At 41.0% G+C, this 19,448-nt stretch overlaps 1 protein-coding gene across 1 annotated transcript; it reads right to left on the bottom strand.

Moving 5' to 3' along the window:
* Positions 1-1,101: 1,101 nt before the first annotated feature.
* Positions 1,102-19,448, bottom strand: LOC120064183 (protein-glutamine gamma-glutamyltransferase 2-like). The gene is made up of 13 exons (XM_039014581.1): positions 19,350-19,448; positions 13,901-14,080; positions 12,544-12,762; positions 11,196-11,314; positions 9,226-9,354; positions 8,882-9,059; positions 8,533-8,668; positions 5,209-5,312; positions 4,694-4,933; positions 3,494-3,769; positions 3,045-3,205; positions 2,544-2,680; positions 1,102-1,480 (listed from the first exon to the last, which is right to left on the bottom strand). Exons 1-13 carry the CDS (start codon positions 19,357-19,359, stop codon positions 1,330-1,332), a joined length of 2,040 nt encoding a protein of 679 aa, XP_038870509.1. The 5' UTR covers positions 19,360-19,448; the 3' UTR covers positions 1,102-1,329.

The following is a 19,448-nucleotide window of genomic DNA, read 5'->3' as shown; positions in this document are numbered from 1 at the left end:
CAATTATCAAGAGAGAAAGTCCCTTGTCATCCCTACTGCCTCTAATCTGGCAGCTCACTAAACACAAATGCTCTGATTGCAAATTATGTCTGTAAATTGCAAATTATGTAAGTAAATAAAAACAAGAAAATGGTGCAACCTGGTTTGCTTAATATAAGGAATTTGAAATTATTTGTACTTTTACTTTTACTTTTGATACTTAAGTATATTTTAGTAATTGCATTTACTTTTGATAATTAAGTATATTTCAAAACAAATACTTTGACTTTTACTCAAGTAGTATTTTTCTGGGTGACTGTCACTTTTACTTGAGTAATTTTCGATTAAGGTATGTTTACTTTTACTCAGGTATGACAATTGGGTACTTTTTCCACCATTGAATTCAATGGTTTCATCAGACCAGAAAATCTTGTTTCTCATAGTCTATAGGTGCCATTTGGCAAACTTTGGGTGCCTTTTACTGAGCAGTTGCTTCTTTCTGGCCACTCTACCATAAAGGCCTGATTGGTTGAGTGCTGCAGAGATTTTTGTCCTTCTGGAAAGTTCTCTCATCTCCACAGAGGAACTCTAGAGCTCTGTCAGAGATACCATCGGGTTCTTGGTCACCTCCCTGACCAAGGCCCTTCTTCACTGATTGCGCAGTTTGGCCGGTCGGCCAGCTCTAGAAAGTATTGGTGGTTCCAAACTTCTTCCATTTAAGAATGATGGAGGCCACTGTGTTCTTGGGTACGTTCAATACTACAGAAAGTTTTGGTACCCTTCCCCAGATCTGTGCCTTGACACAATCCTGCTTCGGAGCTCTACGGACAATTCCGTCGACCTCATGGCTTGGTTTTTGCTCTGACATGCACTGTCCTATATGCACTGTTATATAGACAGGTGTGGGCCTTCCAAATAATCTCCAATCAATTGAATTTACCACAGGTGGTCTTCAATCAAGGTGTAGAAACATCTCAAGGATGATCAATGGAAACCGGATGCACCTGAGCTCAATTTCGAGTTTCATAGCAAAGGGTCTGAATACTTATGAAAATATATATTTTTTTTTTATACATTTACAAAAATATCTAAAAACCTGTTTTCGCTTTGTTCTTATGGGGTATTGTGTGTAGATTGATGAGGAAAAGGCTATAACGCAACAATTTGGAAAATGTCAAGGGGTCTGAGTACTTTCCGAAGGCACTGTATAATCCTAACAAACAGAGAATTTGTTTATCTATAGGTGATAAAAGAGATCTTGGAGTATAGAGATATGCATATAGATTGTGAAACAACTGTAGGTCTTTGTCTTCACTGGGTTTTATGGAGTGCAGGCTCAGGGTGGGTCCTCTATTTGCCGATGATGACATTCCTGTAGCCCTTGACGTGACACAGCTCATTGCTGTCAAAGTCAACCACCAGTTTCCGTTGGCCTGAGTGGGTGGGCGTGAAGTAGATTTTGACCTTGGCATCTTGCCCGGGTTCCACCGTGGAGTTAAGTCTAAGGAAGGTACATATTTAGAAGTTACTCTATCGACATACTCTGTAACACTCTATCATGCTATATTCTCAGCATAACTGCTTAGAGAGTTGATCTTTTTTTTTAATGAATACATTGGCTATCAATGGATGTCTTTAGCTAGTGTGATTGTAATACTTTTGCTGAGTTGACCAGCCAGGACTGTGTATGTATTGCTTCACTGTCTACAGTAGGCTCTCATCCTACACCACCAGCCATATATATGTGTGTGAACTAGAAGTTACTTTGGATTAAAATATCTGCTAAATAACCATATTCATATATCCGTATAGGATATGTACATCTGTCATAGGAGCTTCTCAAACTCATTCAAAACTGTCTTTATGATCAAATCCCTTCATATTCTCTGCCTCTAGGCAGTTGTCTCAGTTGCGAAACACCACATTGAGTCAAACATCTGGGAATCGCAAGTCAACCAAACCCTATCATCACCACCATCTGAATGCTTGGAGATCCAACTCTGACAAAGCGATGCTCTCAGAATCCAATTATTTTATATATAGTGAATAAACCCAGACAAACATTAATTAACTGGTGATACAGCTTGCTTTTGTCTAGCCAACTCCCTAGTGTTTGATGTGAAAGTGTTACTTTTCAAATCAAAATACTTTTTTTGAGAAGCTTCATGAGTTGTGACCTTGGCAAGACACTTGGGTAGTTTTAGTCTGCTTGATTTGTAGATGGCCGGGAATTCAGTATCCATCTTAGCCCTAATAAGGCTGTTACTCTGCTTTTGACATGTAAGCGTTATTGTCTGCTACAGACATTTCTCTTATCATTGACTCCAACTACCAAAGCATGGACATACACCACTCGGTGACCAGATGATTATATGTGTATGAATTACATATGGTTATGGACATACCTGACAAACTACACTAAATGGCTATACGCTTTGACCTTTACTAACATGTCCTACACAAAAGCACATGTCCTGTTGTTAGTGTTTGATATACATGGACTTGATCTGTTATCAGTCCTTATTGGACATAACGTAGATGTCACACTGCCATGGTTGTCCTACTTCTCAGTGATGATCTGTCCTCCAGTGAGGTTGGAACCCTCCACGGTGAAACAGCAGTTCTGCAGTGGTACTGGCAGAGGGTTCCGTAGAGTTATCTCAGCCACCAGCTTACGGTTCTCTTTGGGTTCCCCAAGAATCTACAACGTAAGGGACATCACTTAATGCTCTGAGACGTTGCATTTCATCAGCTAGAGAAATGTTCCATCGATACAAATCTGACTCAAGCTTGCAATGCCAGCTAGAACCATTTCTTTCACATGGATATTGTGACCTCTGCCCTAGCATGAGTACTTCCAGGCAACTTTGTTTTCTTGGAACTGTGGTTAGTGTACTTGGCTTGGGACCAAATGTTTGAAACTTTGATTCCCAAGTCAGACTACCCCGCTGATTATGCTTTATTCATGCATTAATTAATAAACTATTCATGTTAACAATTGCATTTACACATTTTTATTGTATGCTTTATTCTTGTTTTGTAAAGTGTTACAGTAGTGACCGTACCCTGACTTTGATCTCAGGATTTTCCAGTACAACGTTCCTCACAGCGAGGTAGGCCTCTCGGGTGTCGTAGTCTAGGAGCAGAGCCACCAGCCGGATCAAATTGTCCTCAGTGAGCTTCTCGGCATACTTGGAATAGTTCATTCTCAGAGGAACTCGCTTCTCTGGAGAGAGACATAAAGCTTAGAAAGTGACACACTCACAAAATCACAACTTCTCACATGTTGACACGTTGACATAAGCAGAGACACAAAGCACTGTACAGTTTGCATTCATTGACATAGATACACAATTAGCATTAGACAATGAAAGCACATGAAAAGATACATCTGTACACAGGCTTATACCCTAAATGAGCTAGGTGTGAATGATAATCAAATCCAGAAATAGATACAGTATATCACACTCATACATTTTTACACCGAACACTCCATTCTACAAAGCCAACTGACCTTCTCCAGGTGCCAACTCTACGTTGAGCAGGTCTTTGAACCCACAGTTCTCTCCCAGAATGCCGTTGTAGGACACAGCTCTGGAGCCGAACACCAGACGGCATTTTTTCCCATTCGGTGTGTTATTCGTAACCACGGCGAACACGTCAAAGTCGCAGCCCTTCCTCATCTCCACAGAAACCTTGATAGCGATAAGCAGACCAGCATTTTCTTGCTGCTGCAGAAGTTTGTTCTGGTGGTTGGCTTTTGTAAAGGCCTCCCTTTCCTCGTCAGAACCTGGGGGCACAAAAAAACGAAAAGTTATACATGCTTTCATACTGTGTATAACCTCTGATCAACCCTGACACATTCAGGGAAGTATAAGAACTTGTTTCCAAACCGGAGTAGTCCTTATTGTCCTTCACCACAAATTTCTCCATACGCTCTCAGATTGTACATATAGTGAACAGACGTTTACAAATATTGATACATAATATGTGATTTTCCTATCTACTGTCTTGGTGGCATATCGTGGTGTAATGTGACAGTGTGTCCTGATGCCATGTTACAGTTGTGTGTTTGTTAGTTTGTCCATTTTCAGTCAGTGTAGTGCAGTGGTGTGTATATATCATCGACCCCCAAGCTTCCCGTTTCCTACCTCTCCTTCCCCTTATTATATCCCCGCCTTTTCACTCACAACCTGAGGCGAATTCAACAAGGCTTCTGTTGCGGCGAAAATGTTGCCAGAGTAACAATTTCAATTGAACGATTTGAATTAACATTCTAAAATGTTATGGTGAAACATCAAACAGCTACTTTTTGTAACGACTACTGTGGCTTTTTAGCGACAATATTCAAACAGTAAATGGCTTCGCTATCTCTACTACATGTAATAGAAAGCCTACATGTTCACTTGATTATTTGTAGTAGCAGTTTAGACCGAAACAGACACTTATGTTCGCCGCACACTACCTTCTCAAACGGTTCACTAATGTTATCGAACGGTCACGGCTAACACAAGACAAATGGAATATGTGAGCTAACGTTAGCGAACGTTAGCAAACAATTTCCCTTGTTGAATGCACCTCAGGTCAGCACTTGTCTGACTCTGTTGGTCACCCGACATAATAGGATGCCAGCCATGCCTGGCCCTATTGCCACACTGCAAATGCTTATCAAGTATTGGGGGTCCTTATTGTTTGTTGTAGCGAAGCTCCCTACCCTCAGGGTACTTGTACAGGTGTGTGATGTCCTCTCTCCTATCACTGCCCACACTCTTAGTGCTGATCTTCAGGCCCACTTGGACGGAGCTAATGATCTTCTCTGTGCTGCCGTCTTTGCGCTTCATAAAGGTGTGCACGTCAGCGTTGACCTCCGCAAACACAAATGGGGCATCATATTTATAGGTGAGCTCGCCCTCCTTGATGGCTTTCAGTGGGATAGGCCCACAGCAGTAAACTCCTGAAAGAACGGGATAGTGAGTGAGTGAAAAAGTCGGAGAATCTGTGAGAGAACTGAAAATGACATGTTTTTAAGACTTATCTTTAAGGCATATCGTTATCTCTACTAGTAAAATATGACGATTAGCGATTTAGCAGTTTCTACACCAAATCCTAATATGTAACTTTAATTGTATCAGGGGAATCAATACACATTTGAATTGGGGTCAGGCCCTTTTATGGGCTATTCTGTATTTGTTGGGGTTATTATAGTTGGTGTTATTCTCAATGCCTTACCTTCACTCTTCTCCTGTGGTGTGGGGTCCATGGCCTGCCAGCCATCAAAACCTGGTTTAAGGTCAGGTCTGGTCATCCAGTTCTCGACCCAGCAGTGGTAGTTCCTACAAAGAAAAAATACCAACTCTGGCATGTTCCCCTGGTGAATTAATCAGATGGACAAAAAAAGACGACTTTTCGATCCGAGTTGGAGCACACCAGAGTTGCGGACATTCCTTTCTATTTTGATATGTTCCTTTTTGCTTCTGTCCTGCAACTGATAAGTTGGATGTGTATATTTTTCTTTCTTTTTTTATAGGTCGTACAAGGACACAACAGCCAAATCAAATCAAATTGTATTTGTCACATGCGCCGAATATCGTGAAACGCTTACTTACAAACCAACAGTGCAGATCAAGAAATAGAGTTAAGAAAATATTTACTAAATAAACTAGAGTACATTTTTTTATAAAAAGTAACATAATAAAATAACAATAACGAGGCTATATGTGCAGGGGTACAGGTTAGTTGAGGTAATTTGTACATGTAGGTAGAGGTAAAGTGACTATGCAAAGATAATAAACAGCGAGTAGCAGCAGTGTAAAAACAAAGGGTTGGGGGGGGTCAATGTAAATAGTCCGGGTAGCCATTTGATTAATTGTTCAGCAGTCTTATGGCTTAGAGGTAGAAGCTGTTAAGGAGCCTTTTGGACCTAGACTTGGCTCTCCGGTACCGCTTGCCATGTTTGGCCCTCCTTTTCCTGTAGTCCACGATCAGCTCCTTTGTCATGCTCACATTGAGGGAGAGGTTGTTGTCTCTGACCTCCTACCTATAGGCTGTCTCATCGTTGTCGGTGATCAGGCCTACCGCTGTTGTGTTGTCAGCAAACTTAATGATGGTGTTGGAGTCGTGCTTGGCCACGCAGTCGTGGGTGAACAGGTAGTACAGGAGGGGACTAAGCACGCACCCTTAAGGGGCCCCAGTGTTGAGGATCAGATGTGTTGTTTCCTACCGGTACCACCTGGGGGCGGCACGTCAGAAAGTCCAGGATCCAGTTGCAGAAGGAGGTGATTAGTCCCAGGGTCCTTAGCTTAGTGGGCACTATGGTGTTGACATCGCGCACCAGCTGTTATTGACAAATAGAAACACACCCCCACCCCACTTCTTACCAGACATATCTGTTCTGTCCTGCCAATGGACAAAAAACCCAGCCAGCTCTATATTATCCGTGTCTTCGTTCAGCCACGACTCAGTGAAACATAAGATATTATAATTTTAACTTCTAATGGCTGCAGGGGCAGTATTGAGTAGCTTGGATGAAAGGTGCCCAGAGGTGCCCATAGTAAACTGTCTGCTCCTCAGTCCCAGTTGCTAATATATGCATAGTATTATTCGTATTGGATAGAAAACACTGACGTTTCTAAAACTGTTTGAATGATGTCTGTGAGTATAACAGAACTCATATGGCAGGCAAAAACCTGAGAAAAAATCCAAACAGGAAGTGGGAATTCTGAGGTTAGTCGATTTTTAACCAAGACCCTATTGAATACACAGTGGGATATGGATGAGTTTGCACTTCCTACGGCTTCCACTAGATGTCAACAGTCTGTAGAACCTTGTCTGATGCCTCTACTGTGAGGTGGGGCCGAAGGAGACAGGAATTAGTCAGGTCTGCCATGACCTGACGATGCTCTGACCATGCGCGTTCACATGAGAGGGAGCTCTGTTCCATCGCACATCTGAAGTCAATGTAATTCTCCGGTTGGAACGTTACTGAAGATTTATGTTAAAAACATTCTAAAGATTGATTCAATACATCGTTTGACATGTTTCTACTGACTGTTACAGAACTTTTTGAGATTTCGTCAGCTTTTAGTGAACGCGCTTCCTGACTTTGGATTTGTTTACCAAACACAAGTAGCTATTTGCACATAAATTATGGACATTACCGAACAAAACAAACATTTCTTGTGGAAGTGGGAGTCCTGGGAGTGCATTCCGACGAAGATCAGCAAAGGTAAGTGAAGATTTATAATGCTTTTTATGACTATTGTTGACTGCACAATTTGGCGGGTAACTGTATGGCTTCCTTTTGTGGCTGAACACTGTTCTCAGATTATTGGATATTGTGCTTTTGCCGTAAAGCTTTTTGAAATCTGACACAGCGGTTGCATTAAGAACAAGTGTGTCTTTAATTCTATGTAAAACATGTATCTTTCATCAAAGCTTATGATGAGTATTTATGTTATTTGACGTGGCTCTCTGCAATTTCTCCGGATATTTTGGAGGCATTTCTGAACATGGCGCCAATGTAAACTGAGGTTTTTGGATATAAATATGAGCTTTATCGAACAAAACATATATGAATTGTGTAACATGAAGTCCTATGAGTGTCATCTGATGAAGATCATCAAAGGTTAGTGATTCATTTTATCTCTATTTCTGCTTTTTGTGACTCCTGTCTTTGGCTGGAAAAATGACTGTGTTTTTCTGTGATTTTGCGGTGACCTAACATAATCGTTTGTGGTGCTTTCGCTGTAAAGCCTATTTGAAATCGGACACTTTGGTGGGATTAACAACAAGATTACCTTTAAAATGGTATGAGATATATGTATGTTTGAGGAATTTTAATTCTGAGATTTCTGTTGTTTGAATTTGGCGCCCTGCACTTTCACTGGCTGTTGTCATATCATCCCGTTACCGGGATTGCAGCATTAAGAAGTTTTAATGTTCCGTTGGTAGGATAATAGACCTTTCCAGATTGCTGTCTGGCAAAAGAGCAGGACATTTGCTCATGTATCCTCCGGAATGCTTTGACTATTTCCAGATTGTTGGCTAAAAGGCATGAGTAAATTTAATCTCTTCTACATAATCGGCAAGATGATTTTCATCTTAAAATCAGAAATTACTGTATTTTGATTTTGTCTTTCTATAGCATGACCGTTGAAAACTGTAAATATACAATGATTTACCCCAAAAATATACTATTTAGAATGTATTCATTCATTTACATCTTAAAACACATACCTTAATCAGAAATGACTGGTTTTTTTCTGTCATTTTAGCCTGCCAAAGCAGTTAATATCTGTTACCGTTTTTGTCACTCTGACTCTTAATGTAAATGTCTGTAATTTTAAGATTTTGACGACTTTTGATGTCTTTTTTCGGTTAATGTTTGGCACCCTGTCCTGCCACACTTTTGACCGTTTTTTTTATTTATTATTTTTTTTACAGTGAAAAACAGGATTTTCCGACTATGTACAGTACAACATCCTCTAGCTTTGTGTTGAATTTGTTTGAGTGGAAATTCAGTCACTCATCAATTTGATAGTCCTAAGTTCTCACCATATCATGTCTCTCGACTTCTGAACAAGTTGTCCGTTCTCATCCACAAACCGCTCTATCACCAGGTTACTGTTGGTGTCGTGGGCTGAATTGTAGTTGGTGACCACTCGACAAGGGATGCCCAGGGCTCGTGAAACTGATAGGGCAGAGAAATAATGTACAGTTAGCCAGTACTACTCAGGAACTATACTACTACAGGTTTAACATATGGCATTATAAATACATTGTACACAAGTAGTTCATAGAATGTGCAACTTAACATGTCTTGTGCAAAACAAAATGTTTTAATCCTACATCACGATACAGTATGTAAACATGCTGTTAGCGTTTCTATGCGTTCATGTCTAACCTGAGCAGGCCACTGCTGCAAACACCCAGCATTGGCCAAAGCGCACAGGTTGACAGGCATTTGTGTCCCAGTTCCGCAGGATCTCCACACTGCCCTTCCATGACAGGGGGCTCACCCCACCGTCATAGTCGTCAGTCCACCTGCCCAGCAAGACCCCTTTGTCGTCATTACAATTCACCTGAGGGACATGGACAACAATGGTCAGGCTCTTCATTTCACATTAAATTTGCTTTGTTATTTTGAGCGGTGCCATTTGCCATCTATGTTGAACTATTCTGCTGTACGCACTGTAGTGTGTAATGCAGTGCATGACAGGATGGGAAACCCATTTGATGTGATCTCACCATGGCACTGAGAACTCTGGACACGTAGATTGGGTTCTTCCTCCCTGAAGCGTCTTTCCCAGGGTTACGCAGGCACTTGGGGTTCATTTCCAGGATTCTCAGACAAGCTTCCAGGATCCCATCCTCAAACTACACAACACAGACAAAACAAACAAGGAAAGATTGACTACAGTTGTTGCATCTTAATTTGATCACTCTTTTGTTGCTCAAATTTTCCTACACCACAGGAAATGCAGATTATTTTTGTGATTTACAAAAAATGACTGAAAATTCACACTAACATGCAGTTTGTTATATTAACAGTATTACACTTTTCATGTAGCCTACTTTTGGTCAGCTAATATCCTAAATACCAATCAAACAACGTTATGAACTAAATGATCAAATTATGTTGCTGCAGGATTATTTTGCTATGACAATATACCTGTACTGTAGGTCCAATTTAAGGTCCTATATCTTTACATGCGGATATATTGAAGCAACATCTCAAGACATCAATCAGGAAGTTAAAGCTTGGTCGCAAATGGGTCTTCCAAATGGACAATGACCCCAAGCATACTTCCAAAGTTGTGGCAAAATGGCTTAAGGACAACAAAGTCAAGGTATTGGAGTGGCCATCACAAAGCCCTGACCTCAATCCTATAGAACATTTGTGGTCAGAACTGAAAAAGTGTTTGCGAGCAAGGAGGCCTACAAACCTGACTCAGTTACACCAGCTCTGTCAGGAGGAATGGGCCAAAATTCACCCAATTTATTGTGGGAAGCTTGTGGAAGGCTACCCGAAATGTTTGACCCAAGTTAAACAATTTAAAGGCAATACCACCAAATACTAATGGAGTGTATGTAAACTTCTGACCCACTGGGAATGTGATGAAATAAATAAAAGCTGAAATAAATCATTCTCTCTACTATTAATCTGACATTTCACATTCTTAAAATAAAGTGGTGAGCCTAACTGACCTAAGACAGGGAATTTTTACTAGGATTAAATGTCAGGAATGATGAAAAACTGAGTTTAAATGTATTTGGCTAAGGTGTATGTAAACTTCCGACGTCAACTGTATAAATATAATATAGGGCTGTAACCCAAACAAAAAGCGAGGTGTAAACCTCTAATAAATACAATGTACGAGACCCGTAAAAACAAGTGCACACTAACACGGTAACATGCAAACCGATACAACAGAGTACAGGAAATCCATTCCAGGTGACTACCTCATGAAGCTGTTTGAGAGCATAACAAGAGTGTGCAAAGGTGTCATCTAGGCAAAGGGTGGCTACTTTGTTTAACACTTTTTTGGTTACTACATGATTCCATATGTGTTATTTCATCGTTTTGATGTCATCCCTATTATTCTACAATGTAGAAAATAGTAAAAATAAAGAAAAACCCTTGAATGAGTAGGCTTGTCCAAACTTTCGACTGGTACTGTATATATTTTCTAAATGGAAGTAAACATGCAAGAGTGAGCAAAAGGTCAAATAATGATCAAAGGATTAGAAGTTAGCTTCTTGACTGATTCCCTCCTGAAAATAACAGGCACAAATGCTTAGTAAAGCTGGATACCAGTTACATGCAAAAGAAGTATGCAACTATGACACACACCCATTAAATACAGAGCTGTATCAACAATGGAATCTAGGTCTCAAAATCTCACAGTGGGATTATCATGATCTCTCAATCATACACTGATTGAACCAATGGAAGTGTCTAAATTTGGAAATCGATCAGCCTGAAATTGATTTTTCCAGTCAGCAGTTGACAGGATGTCCCACCCATCACAAGTTCCTCTGAACCCTATTTTACCTTTTTTACTTTATCAAACTTGTCAGGCCACTGATAAGTATATAGGCAACACTATCTCTATTCTGAATGTTAAGAGCACATATTTTGATAACGGACCATTTTTCCTTATTGGGGTAAGCTTGGGCCAAAGTGGAGCTGATAGCACTTGTGTTGGTGTTGGTACCTGGCCAAAGTTCCAAGGTGTAGGGATGAGGTATTTCCAGCTGCCTCGGAAAATGATACCATCTTGAGCCAAGACGTACTCCGTCAGTTTCTCCTCACTGTCCATGTACACCACATCGCCTGTTGCCAAGAGACATACAAATAATACAGTAATAAGGTATCGTCCTCCATAGAAAAAGACAAGCTCCCAGAATAGTAAATGGAATGAAGGATGCCGCATTATGTGCTTGCAGTGAGAAAACAGTATTTCAACATGCACAGGGTTTATTGAAGGTAGACTCCGTGATATAACGGAGATGAAGAAATAAACAGAATAGTGGGTCAATTTCCGCAACAACTAAGAGCGTCAAAGTGCGAAGCTCAACTTCTCCTCTGTTTTGGTGCCCTGGTTACCAGGCTGTGAACTGCACATAACTAACCATGCACACGTGCAGATACTGTGTCAGAGCGAAGTCTTGATTCTCGCTCATCTCAATATCTGCGGTGCTGCTCGTGGCAATGCCATTTGCTGAGTGTACCTTTAAAATGCCCTTTTTTGGCAATATTTATTTAACCAGGTAACTTGACTGAGAACACATTTTCATTTACAGCAATGACCTGGGAAATAGTTAAAGGGAAGAAAGTATGAACCAATTGGAAGCTGGGGATGATTAGGTGGCCATGATGGAATGAGGGCCAGATTGAGAATTTAGAACACCGGGGTTAACACTCCTACTCTTACGATAAGTGTCATGGGATCTTTAGTGACCACAAAGAGTCAGGACACCCTTTTAACTTCCCAACGAAAGACGGCACCCTACACAGGGCGATGTCCCCAATCACTGCCCTGGGGCATTGGGATATTTTTTAGACCAGAGGAGAGAATGCCTCCTACTGGCCTTCCAACACCACTTTCAGCAGCATCTGGTCTCCCATCCAGGGACCAAACAGCTTATCTTCAGAGGCAAGCCAGCAGTGGGATGCAGAATGGTATGCTGCTGGCTAAAACATGCATGGTTGAATTGTCTCTAATTAATGAGACTACCTGCTGTTTATTTACTTTGTTGCCCATGGGGACACAATTTCTAAGTGAAACATGTATTGTAGATACAGCACATAGTAGGGCAAAAATCCATCCCCATTCATCCCATTCATGATCATCTTATCCTCTCCCAAACTACCATCCATCCATCCTGTTCTCCACACTTTGTGATCCTTCCACTGCTAGAAGCCCGAATCTCTCCATTGATCATGTTCTCTGTCTATGTAATAGAGACATCTAAGGCATTCCCTCGCTGTAATGTACATAGGCCCCACTACACTGAATGGATACACTCGCAGACAGCATGACTCAAGGAATGTTTACTCACCTGTGCACCAAGGGTTATATAGCAGCACAAACTCCACCAAGCCCCCCTGACCCAGGGTCAAGCGCCAGCGTCCGATAGGCGCGTCCGGGGGGGAACAGATGGACAGGGACACCATGTACCCGGGGGGACTGGTGACTGCGGCACTCCAGCGGGAGGTGTCGATTTGGTCAATCAGACCAAAGGAGGCCCGTGTGCCATACTGATCACTGGGCTGGGGACCTGGGAGAGGACATGGAGGAGAGAAAGGGATAGGGATGGAATAGGCACCGTTGAAACACAGAACTGATGTTTGTGAAAAATAATACATTAACACCTTTCTGTTTTCTCAATGACATTCAATTCAGCATTGAAAATAGGTGCAAGTTTAAGTTTGTTCCATCTGAGCGAGTCTGACCACAAGTCAGAGACCACTATGATCACACACCAAATTAGTTTTATGGATCCTTGTTGTCTTCTAATGCCTCTAAAGGGGAAAGTAATCCAAAAGTAATGAAAACTAATCAGATTACATTACTGAGTTTGGGTAATCCAAAAGTTACGTTACTGATAAAAAGTTGGGACAATTAACTAGCAATTGTAACAGATTATATTTCGAAAGTAACATATCCAACCCTGAGGGTAAATAATGGTAGAGGAGGCAACTAACTATTCTGCTCAATACTGGTATCACTGACAATTGGACCAGGCTAAAACAGTTTCCCTTTCCTTGAAACAACATTAGACTTCACCATCATATTTTCTTCCTCCCTATCGTCTTCTAGATCACAATTGCCATTGGAGAAAATAAACAAGGTCCCAGTGCCAATAGAAACACACAATTATGCATTTCCATAGTACCTTTGACATTTCCTGACAGACAAGACCCAGTTAAAAAAAACTCTCAATTCCCTGTTCAAAATCTAAACAGAAACTTAGTTCCAAAATATGTAAGGACTTTTAAATAGCCACAGTGAATACCTGCTTAAAATGTTATTTGATTAAATTAAAACAGTCTATTGGGCATGGCAGCAACGTCTCCCCACTGTGCACAGACATCAGTTCAACATACATTTTTTATTTTCATTTGGTTGAGTTGTCAACTAATGTGAATTCAACATAAAATCAACAAAACCTGTCACCATGACATTGGATTTAGGTTAAAAGTTGGTTTTCTGTGTCGATTCAATATTTTGTATATGACATGGAAACGAAGTTGAGTGGGGATCAAGCTGCTCCTTAGTGTGTAGCATCATAACAGACTATGATCTATTTTTGTATTGTTTTAAACTATGATTTTTAATCCAAATTAAACAACATTGAGCTAGTGCCTTTCACACTGAATTGATGTTAGCTAACAATCCACTGAAAACACAGTTACCTGTCTCCACGGTGAGGTCGAGTGCACTGCCGCCAGGCTGGTATTCCCCCGAGCGGAGGTGCAGGTTGATGGTGAACGGCTGGCCCCTTCTAACGATCAGCTGCTCCACCCCGTTGAGCTCCGTACGGTGGTCTGTGTTGTTGAACTCACACTCCAGGTCCCATCTGGCAATTTCCAATGCTGGGAGATGGATGAGAGAGAGAGAGGACATAGTGAGTGGAATGACCTCTTAACAACTACCCAGCCAGTTACGAGGGAACAGAATTCTGCTCAAAAGTTCCTCTGTTTGTTCTTTGAGGGTGTACTGTAGGCCCACCTTCATTATAGTACGGTTTAACACTTTCTGACAAATGTGTTTGTAAAAAGCTATCTATCTTGGCGCCTCAGTGGTGGACCAACCCTCCCCTTGCTTTTAGGACAGTAGGGTCTATATAGGCTTTCTATGTCTTCAGCCATAGGCTGAGAACTTGACTCTTCCAATTGCTCCTGGCTCCCCCATCTCAACACTTTTCTTGCTTCATAAAAAAAGGGACGTTTTTCACAAGAGAGAAAATGAGACAACGTACATTTTCTGTCACTGCCTGCTAGGCGAAGTGCGCAAGCAACTATTGTACTCCTCCTTATCCCCCGGCCTCAGTGTGACTAAAGTCCCACATTTTGATTTCCTGTTTATACAGTAGGAAGAACTACAGTCCCCCTGCTTCCTCAAGACAAGACAGGGTGTTGTTAAACAATCTTGGGCATTGAAAAAACTTGATGGAAAATGAACGTGCGGTGCCAAAGGGTTATGCCCGTTTAAACACTGACTGACAAGTGTTTCTGTATGTTTGTTTTTATTTACATGGTGCATTACAGCTTGGTGTTTTAACACTGACCCCTGTTTAACATTTCAAGTGTTAAGCTAAACACACCATATTGGGTCGCATCCTAATTGCCTATAGGGCAACATAACATCTCTTTTTCACAGAAACAGCTAAGAAGATGAAGTTACATTAACCATGTTACACAATCAGAGATGTCTTCTTCACACTTTTTACGATTGCTTGCCAGGATGCTACTTCTTGAAGAACGTTAGGGCGCTAACATGTATGGAGTTCAGGACCCTCTGTATAGCATATCGTCTACATTTTACCGACAGCATGTTTCACACCTTGTGGTTTACGTTTACCTTTGAGTCGTTTAGCAGTCGCTCTTATCCTGAGCGATTTACAGTAGTGAGTGTGTACATTTTCAAACTTTTTCGTATTTGGAAAAGTGGGACTTAAAGGAGACAAACTCCAGTCGTCAGTCCAACCCTGGGGCATTATTAGCTCATCCTAAAGGGAAACGTAGTTCATAGTAACCCTATAGCTTGTGCTTTTGCACACCTCGAGGCGACAGGCCTCTAAATGGATCTATCAATGTCATAATCTGGAGACCATTACGAAGATTAATAGCAGATGAGAGGTGGTGAACCAAAATGTTGTTTTTTGACAACACAGGCAAAGGCTAAATCAATGTAATGGTAAACTGCAGTTTATTGCTGCGTGTCATAATCGCATTACATCACTGGTGTCAAATGAAATACATTTTTATTAGCCACTCTAGCATTGTGGTATGAAAGATAATGTGCCATCTGAATTGAGGGTTTCTGTAGGTAGGGTGTAGTTATTGTTGTTTTGGATTATTCCACTGTTTAATTGTAAATCAATGATATCACTGTATTACAGTCTGCTAAAATCATGAATTGACAAAGATTAGTACAAGCTATGTGTGTAGGGCATGTGTCTTCCCATTTGGGTTGTCACATAACCCCATTGAGTGAAGCAACAGTACTACTATGAGGTCGCCATCTCCATCATGCCATCACTCTTGGCTTACCCTCCCTTGTTTTGCTTCCAGTCGACTAACCATGACCACCCCAACGTCAAGGCCCGTGCTATAGGACTAGCAGAACTACTGGGCCAGCTTAAATCCAATAAGGCCAGTGCTATGAAGGATCCTAGTCAGTAACATTTTTACAGAGGCAGGTACAGTAAATCCCAGGAAAAATGAATTCCATTCTCTCAGCTATTACAAGCAACTTACCCAGCCTAGTCATGAATGAAGCAGGTCTCTCTCTATCCTCTGACAGTTGTAAAAGCACAACACTGTCACAAATGCCGGCCCACTCTCTGTTGGAAATGTGGTATTTAGTTTTTCCCCTCATACCGGCAGCGCTGTGCACTCCTGGGAGTCATCATAATCGCGCACTTTGTGCATGTGTAGAGAGAGACACATTGTAAACAGGTGACACTTATTCCCCATTCCCTAACTGTTTAATTAAAGCACATTGAACCAAACTGCCCTGCATGGCTCCAAAAGATGAGCGAATGCTGTAGTGTGCAGCATGCAGCTTAAGCTTAGAGGCATTTAACAATGTTTCCTTGTACTATCATGGCAATAAAAACAGAAATACTTTATTTACATAAATATTTCAGACCCTTTGCAATGAGACTCGAAATTGAGCTCAGATGCATCCTGTTTCCATTGATCATCCTTGATCCCCAAGAACACAGTGAACTCCATCAATCTGGAAGAAGTTTGGAAGCACCAACTCTTGGCCGCCTTGCCAAACAAAGCAATCGGGGGAGAAATAAGATTCTCTGGTCTAAAGAAACAAAGATTGAACTTTTTGGCCTGAATGCCAAGCATCACGTCTGGAGGAAACCTGGAACCATCCCTACGGTGAAGCATGGTGAAGGAAGCATCATGATGTGGGGGTGTTGTTCAGTGGCAGGGACTGGGAGACTAGTCGGGAACGAGGCAAAGATAAACAGAACAAAGTACAGAGAGATCCATAATGAAAACCTCAGGCTGGGGGCAAAGATTCACCTTCCAACAGGACAACGACCCTAAGCACACAGCCAAGACAACACATGAGTGGCTTCGGGACAAGTCTCTGAATGTCATTGACTGGCCCAGCCAGAGCCCGGACCTGAACCCAATCGAACACCTCTGGAGAGACCTGAGAATATCTGTGCAGCGACGCTCCGCATCCAACCTGACAGCGCTTAAGAGGATCTACAGAGAAGAATGGGAGAAACTCCCCAAATACAGGTGTGCCAAGCTTGTAGCATCATAGCCAAGAAGATTTGAGGCTGTAATCACTGCCAAAGGTGCTTCAACAAAGTACTGAGTAAAGGATCTGAATACTTTTGTAAATGTGATATTTACTTTTTTTTTAATCTGAAAAACTGTTTTTGCTTTGTCATTATGGAGTATTGTGTGTAGATTGATGATGGAAACAAATGTAATCCATTTTAGAATGAAGCTGTAACGTTACAAAATGTGGGAAAAGTCAAGGGGTCTGAAAACTTTCCGAATGCACTGGGTTGCAGTTCTTGACACACTCAAATTCTTGGGCCTGGGACCTACTATCATACCCTGTTCAAATGGCACATAATATACACAATCCATGTCTCAATTGTCTCAAGGCTTAACAATTCTTCTTTACCTGTGTCCTCCACTTCATCTATACTGATTGAAGTGGCTTTAACAAGTGACATCAATAAGGGATCATAGATTTCACCTGGAATCACCTGGTCAGTCTAAGTCATTGAAAGAGCGGGTGTTCTTAATGTTTTGTACACTCAGTGTATATGTCAATATATTAGGCTTAGGCATGGGTCAAACTCATTCCAAGGACAAAATGTAGTGTGGGACAGTTACTGATTGCATTTACAGCTGCTGTCATTTGCTATTAATAAAAGGCCAAATGTCCCTTAGCAACAATTAACTCCCCCCCCCCAAACACAAGGTTGGAACATTCTTCAGGTGTTTGCTATACGAAACAAAACTGACAAGGTACGAGACATCATTAGTGTCCTCAGAAATGGTCATTCAGAAAAATGAAATGTTGGTTTTTATATTTATAATAATCAAAGGATGATCTATATGCATAGCCACGGGAAGTAGGGCTGCTGAAGGTGCTGCAGTATCCCCTGATGAATTGAAATAATTTTGTCATAATGATATAATTACTCCTGTTTCAACACTGACTGAATTTGGGCAGCACACACACCAAACACAGCTTGTTGTGGCCTCTCACCCTGACAATTTGACTGGTAAACTCATAGGTATGCTCAAAATGGCTGCCAGTCCAGACTTGAATGGGCACTGTCATTCTCTGGATTCCATTTTTCTGGACTCTATTTCTCTTCACACTGTCAGTGAATAGCTAATAGGCCTTTCACCAATTTCAAAATATAATTGTGGGCAATACGTTTGGAAAGCAAACGCCTACTGCTAAAAAGAGAAGACTAATCTGTCAGTACACTAGACGCAAAAAAATTTTTTCTCAACAACTCAGACGAACACCGCTGTTTTTCAAAGTAGCTCAAGCCTATCTTGAGACCATCACCGGTATGGTGAGAAGCCTAAGCTATGCATATCCATGCTATCTTCATCGTTGTGTAAGTCAGTGTCACTGGAAAGTTGATTTAGTAGCCTACTGTAGCCTATATATACAGTATGTCCTCTTAATATTGTACAATCTGTATCTCCCTTCTTTTATTGACCCTGGGCCAGGTCAAGACAAGGTCGTTTTTATTGATCTGTTTGACAGTGTCAGAGACACTCATTTAGGTCATTTGGATAGTAGAAAAAAATATTATTAGAACGTCTCCTGTCATGTAAGCCTAAACGACTTAGAATTGCATGAAATGGCCATGTTTTTCTGGACCCTACTAAAAAAAATCCACATGTTTGTAAATCCTGTATGTCACTAGCAAATGCATGACAGAATGCGTTATTAGAGAAAAAATGTACCCCCTCCCCTCCCCCTAACTCAAAACATCTTCTCATAGCTATGTCTACTGTGTATGCACCATGTTAAGTTGGTAGTTATGGTTTAAGCATTGGCCATAGGAAAATATTTGTTGCTGGACTTTCACACCATTATAGCATATCCTAGGCCATCAAATGACAACTAACAAAGCTATTTGCTGTCATAATTCGTCTATGGTGGGGTGGGTCAGAGTTTACTTTGCCTCCAGTTTTTAGCGTTTTTTCTAAACAAAGCAATTATTCTCGAATAGCCTTATAAGGCAATATGGAAATAATCTAAATTCTTCAAATATTTAGGTACCAAGTTGTGGCTCAGCCCTGCATGGAGTGATTTATTTTTGGAAGCAATAACATAACATGCGCTATTTTAGTAGGATATGTTACTCGAGAATGAGTCTGAAACAAACAAAGTCTGCCACTGTGTAGAGTCATTTTTGTTGATATTGCAAAAAAATGCATTTGTTGTTTTAGCATACTGTTTATGAAACAAAAACATGTAATTCATAGTCGCTATCAAGTTTAAACACCACAAAAACATGTAATTCATAGTCGCTATCAAGTTCGAAGCACTACAGAAGAAGATTCGCAGATATACAATATTTTCAATATAACATTATAAATAGTCTCGCTATTAAAATCTTACCTTGAGCCATGATCGCGTTGATCTACAGCTGGGCAAGAGTCTGGGGTATGCTGGCTGGCAGGGGATATTGGATGTAGGTTATTCTCAATGACTGTCTAC

The sequence above is a fragment of the Salvelinus namaycush genome, chromosome 2 (assembly GCF_016432855.1).
Source record: "Salvelinus namaycush isolate Seneca chromosome 2, SaNama_1.0, whole genome shotgun sequence".
Lineage (NCBI taxonomy): Eukaryota > Metazoa > Chordata > Actinopteri > Salmoniformes > Salmonidae > Salvelinus > Salvelinus namaycush.
This window is presented reverse-complemented; position numbering and strand designations above follow the sequence as displayed.

Bases quoted from the DNA above. Each gene is read 5' to 3' on its own strand.
- LOC120064183 (XM_039014581.1), bottom strand. The intron at 12,763-13,900 runs GTAACTGTGTTT...GTCCTCTCCCAG, and splicing joins CGACCTCACCGTGGAGACAG to GTCCCCAGCCCAGTGATCAG. The intron at 3,770-4,693 runs GTAGGGAGCTTC...TTGTGCCCCCAG, and splicing joins CCTGTACAAGTACCCTGAGG to GTTCTGACGAGGAAAGGGAG.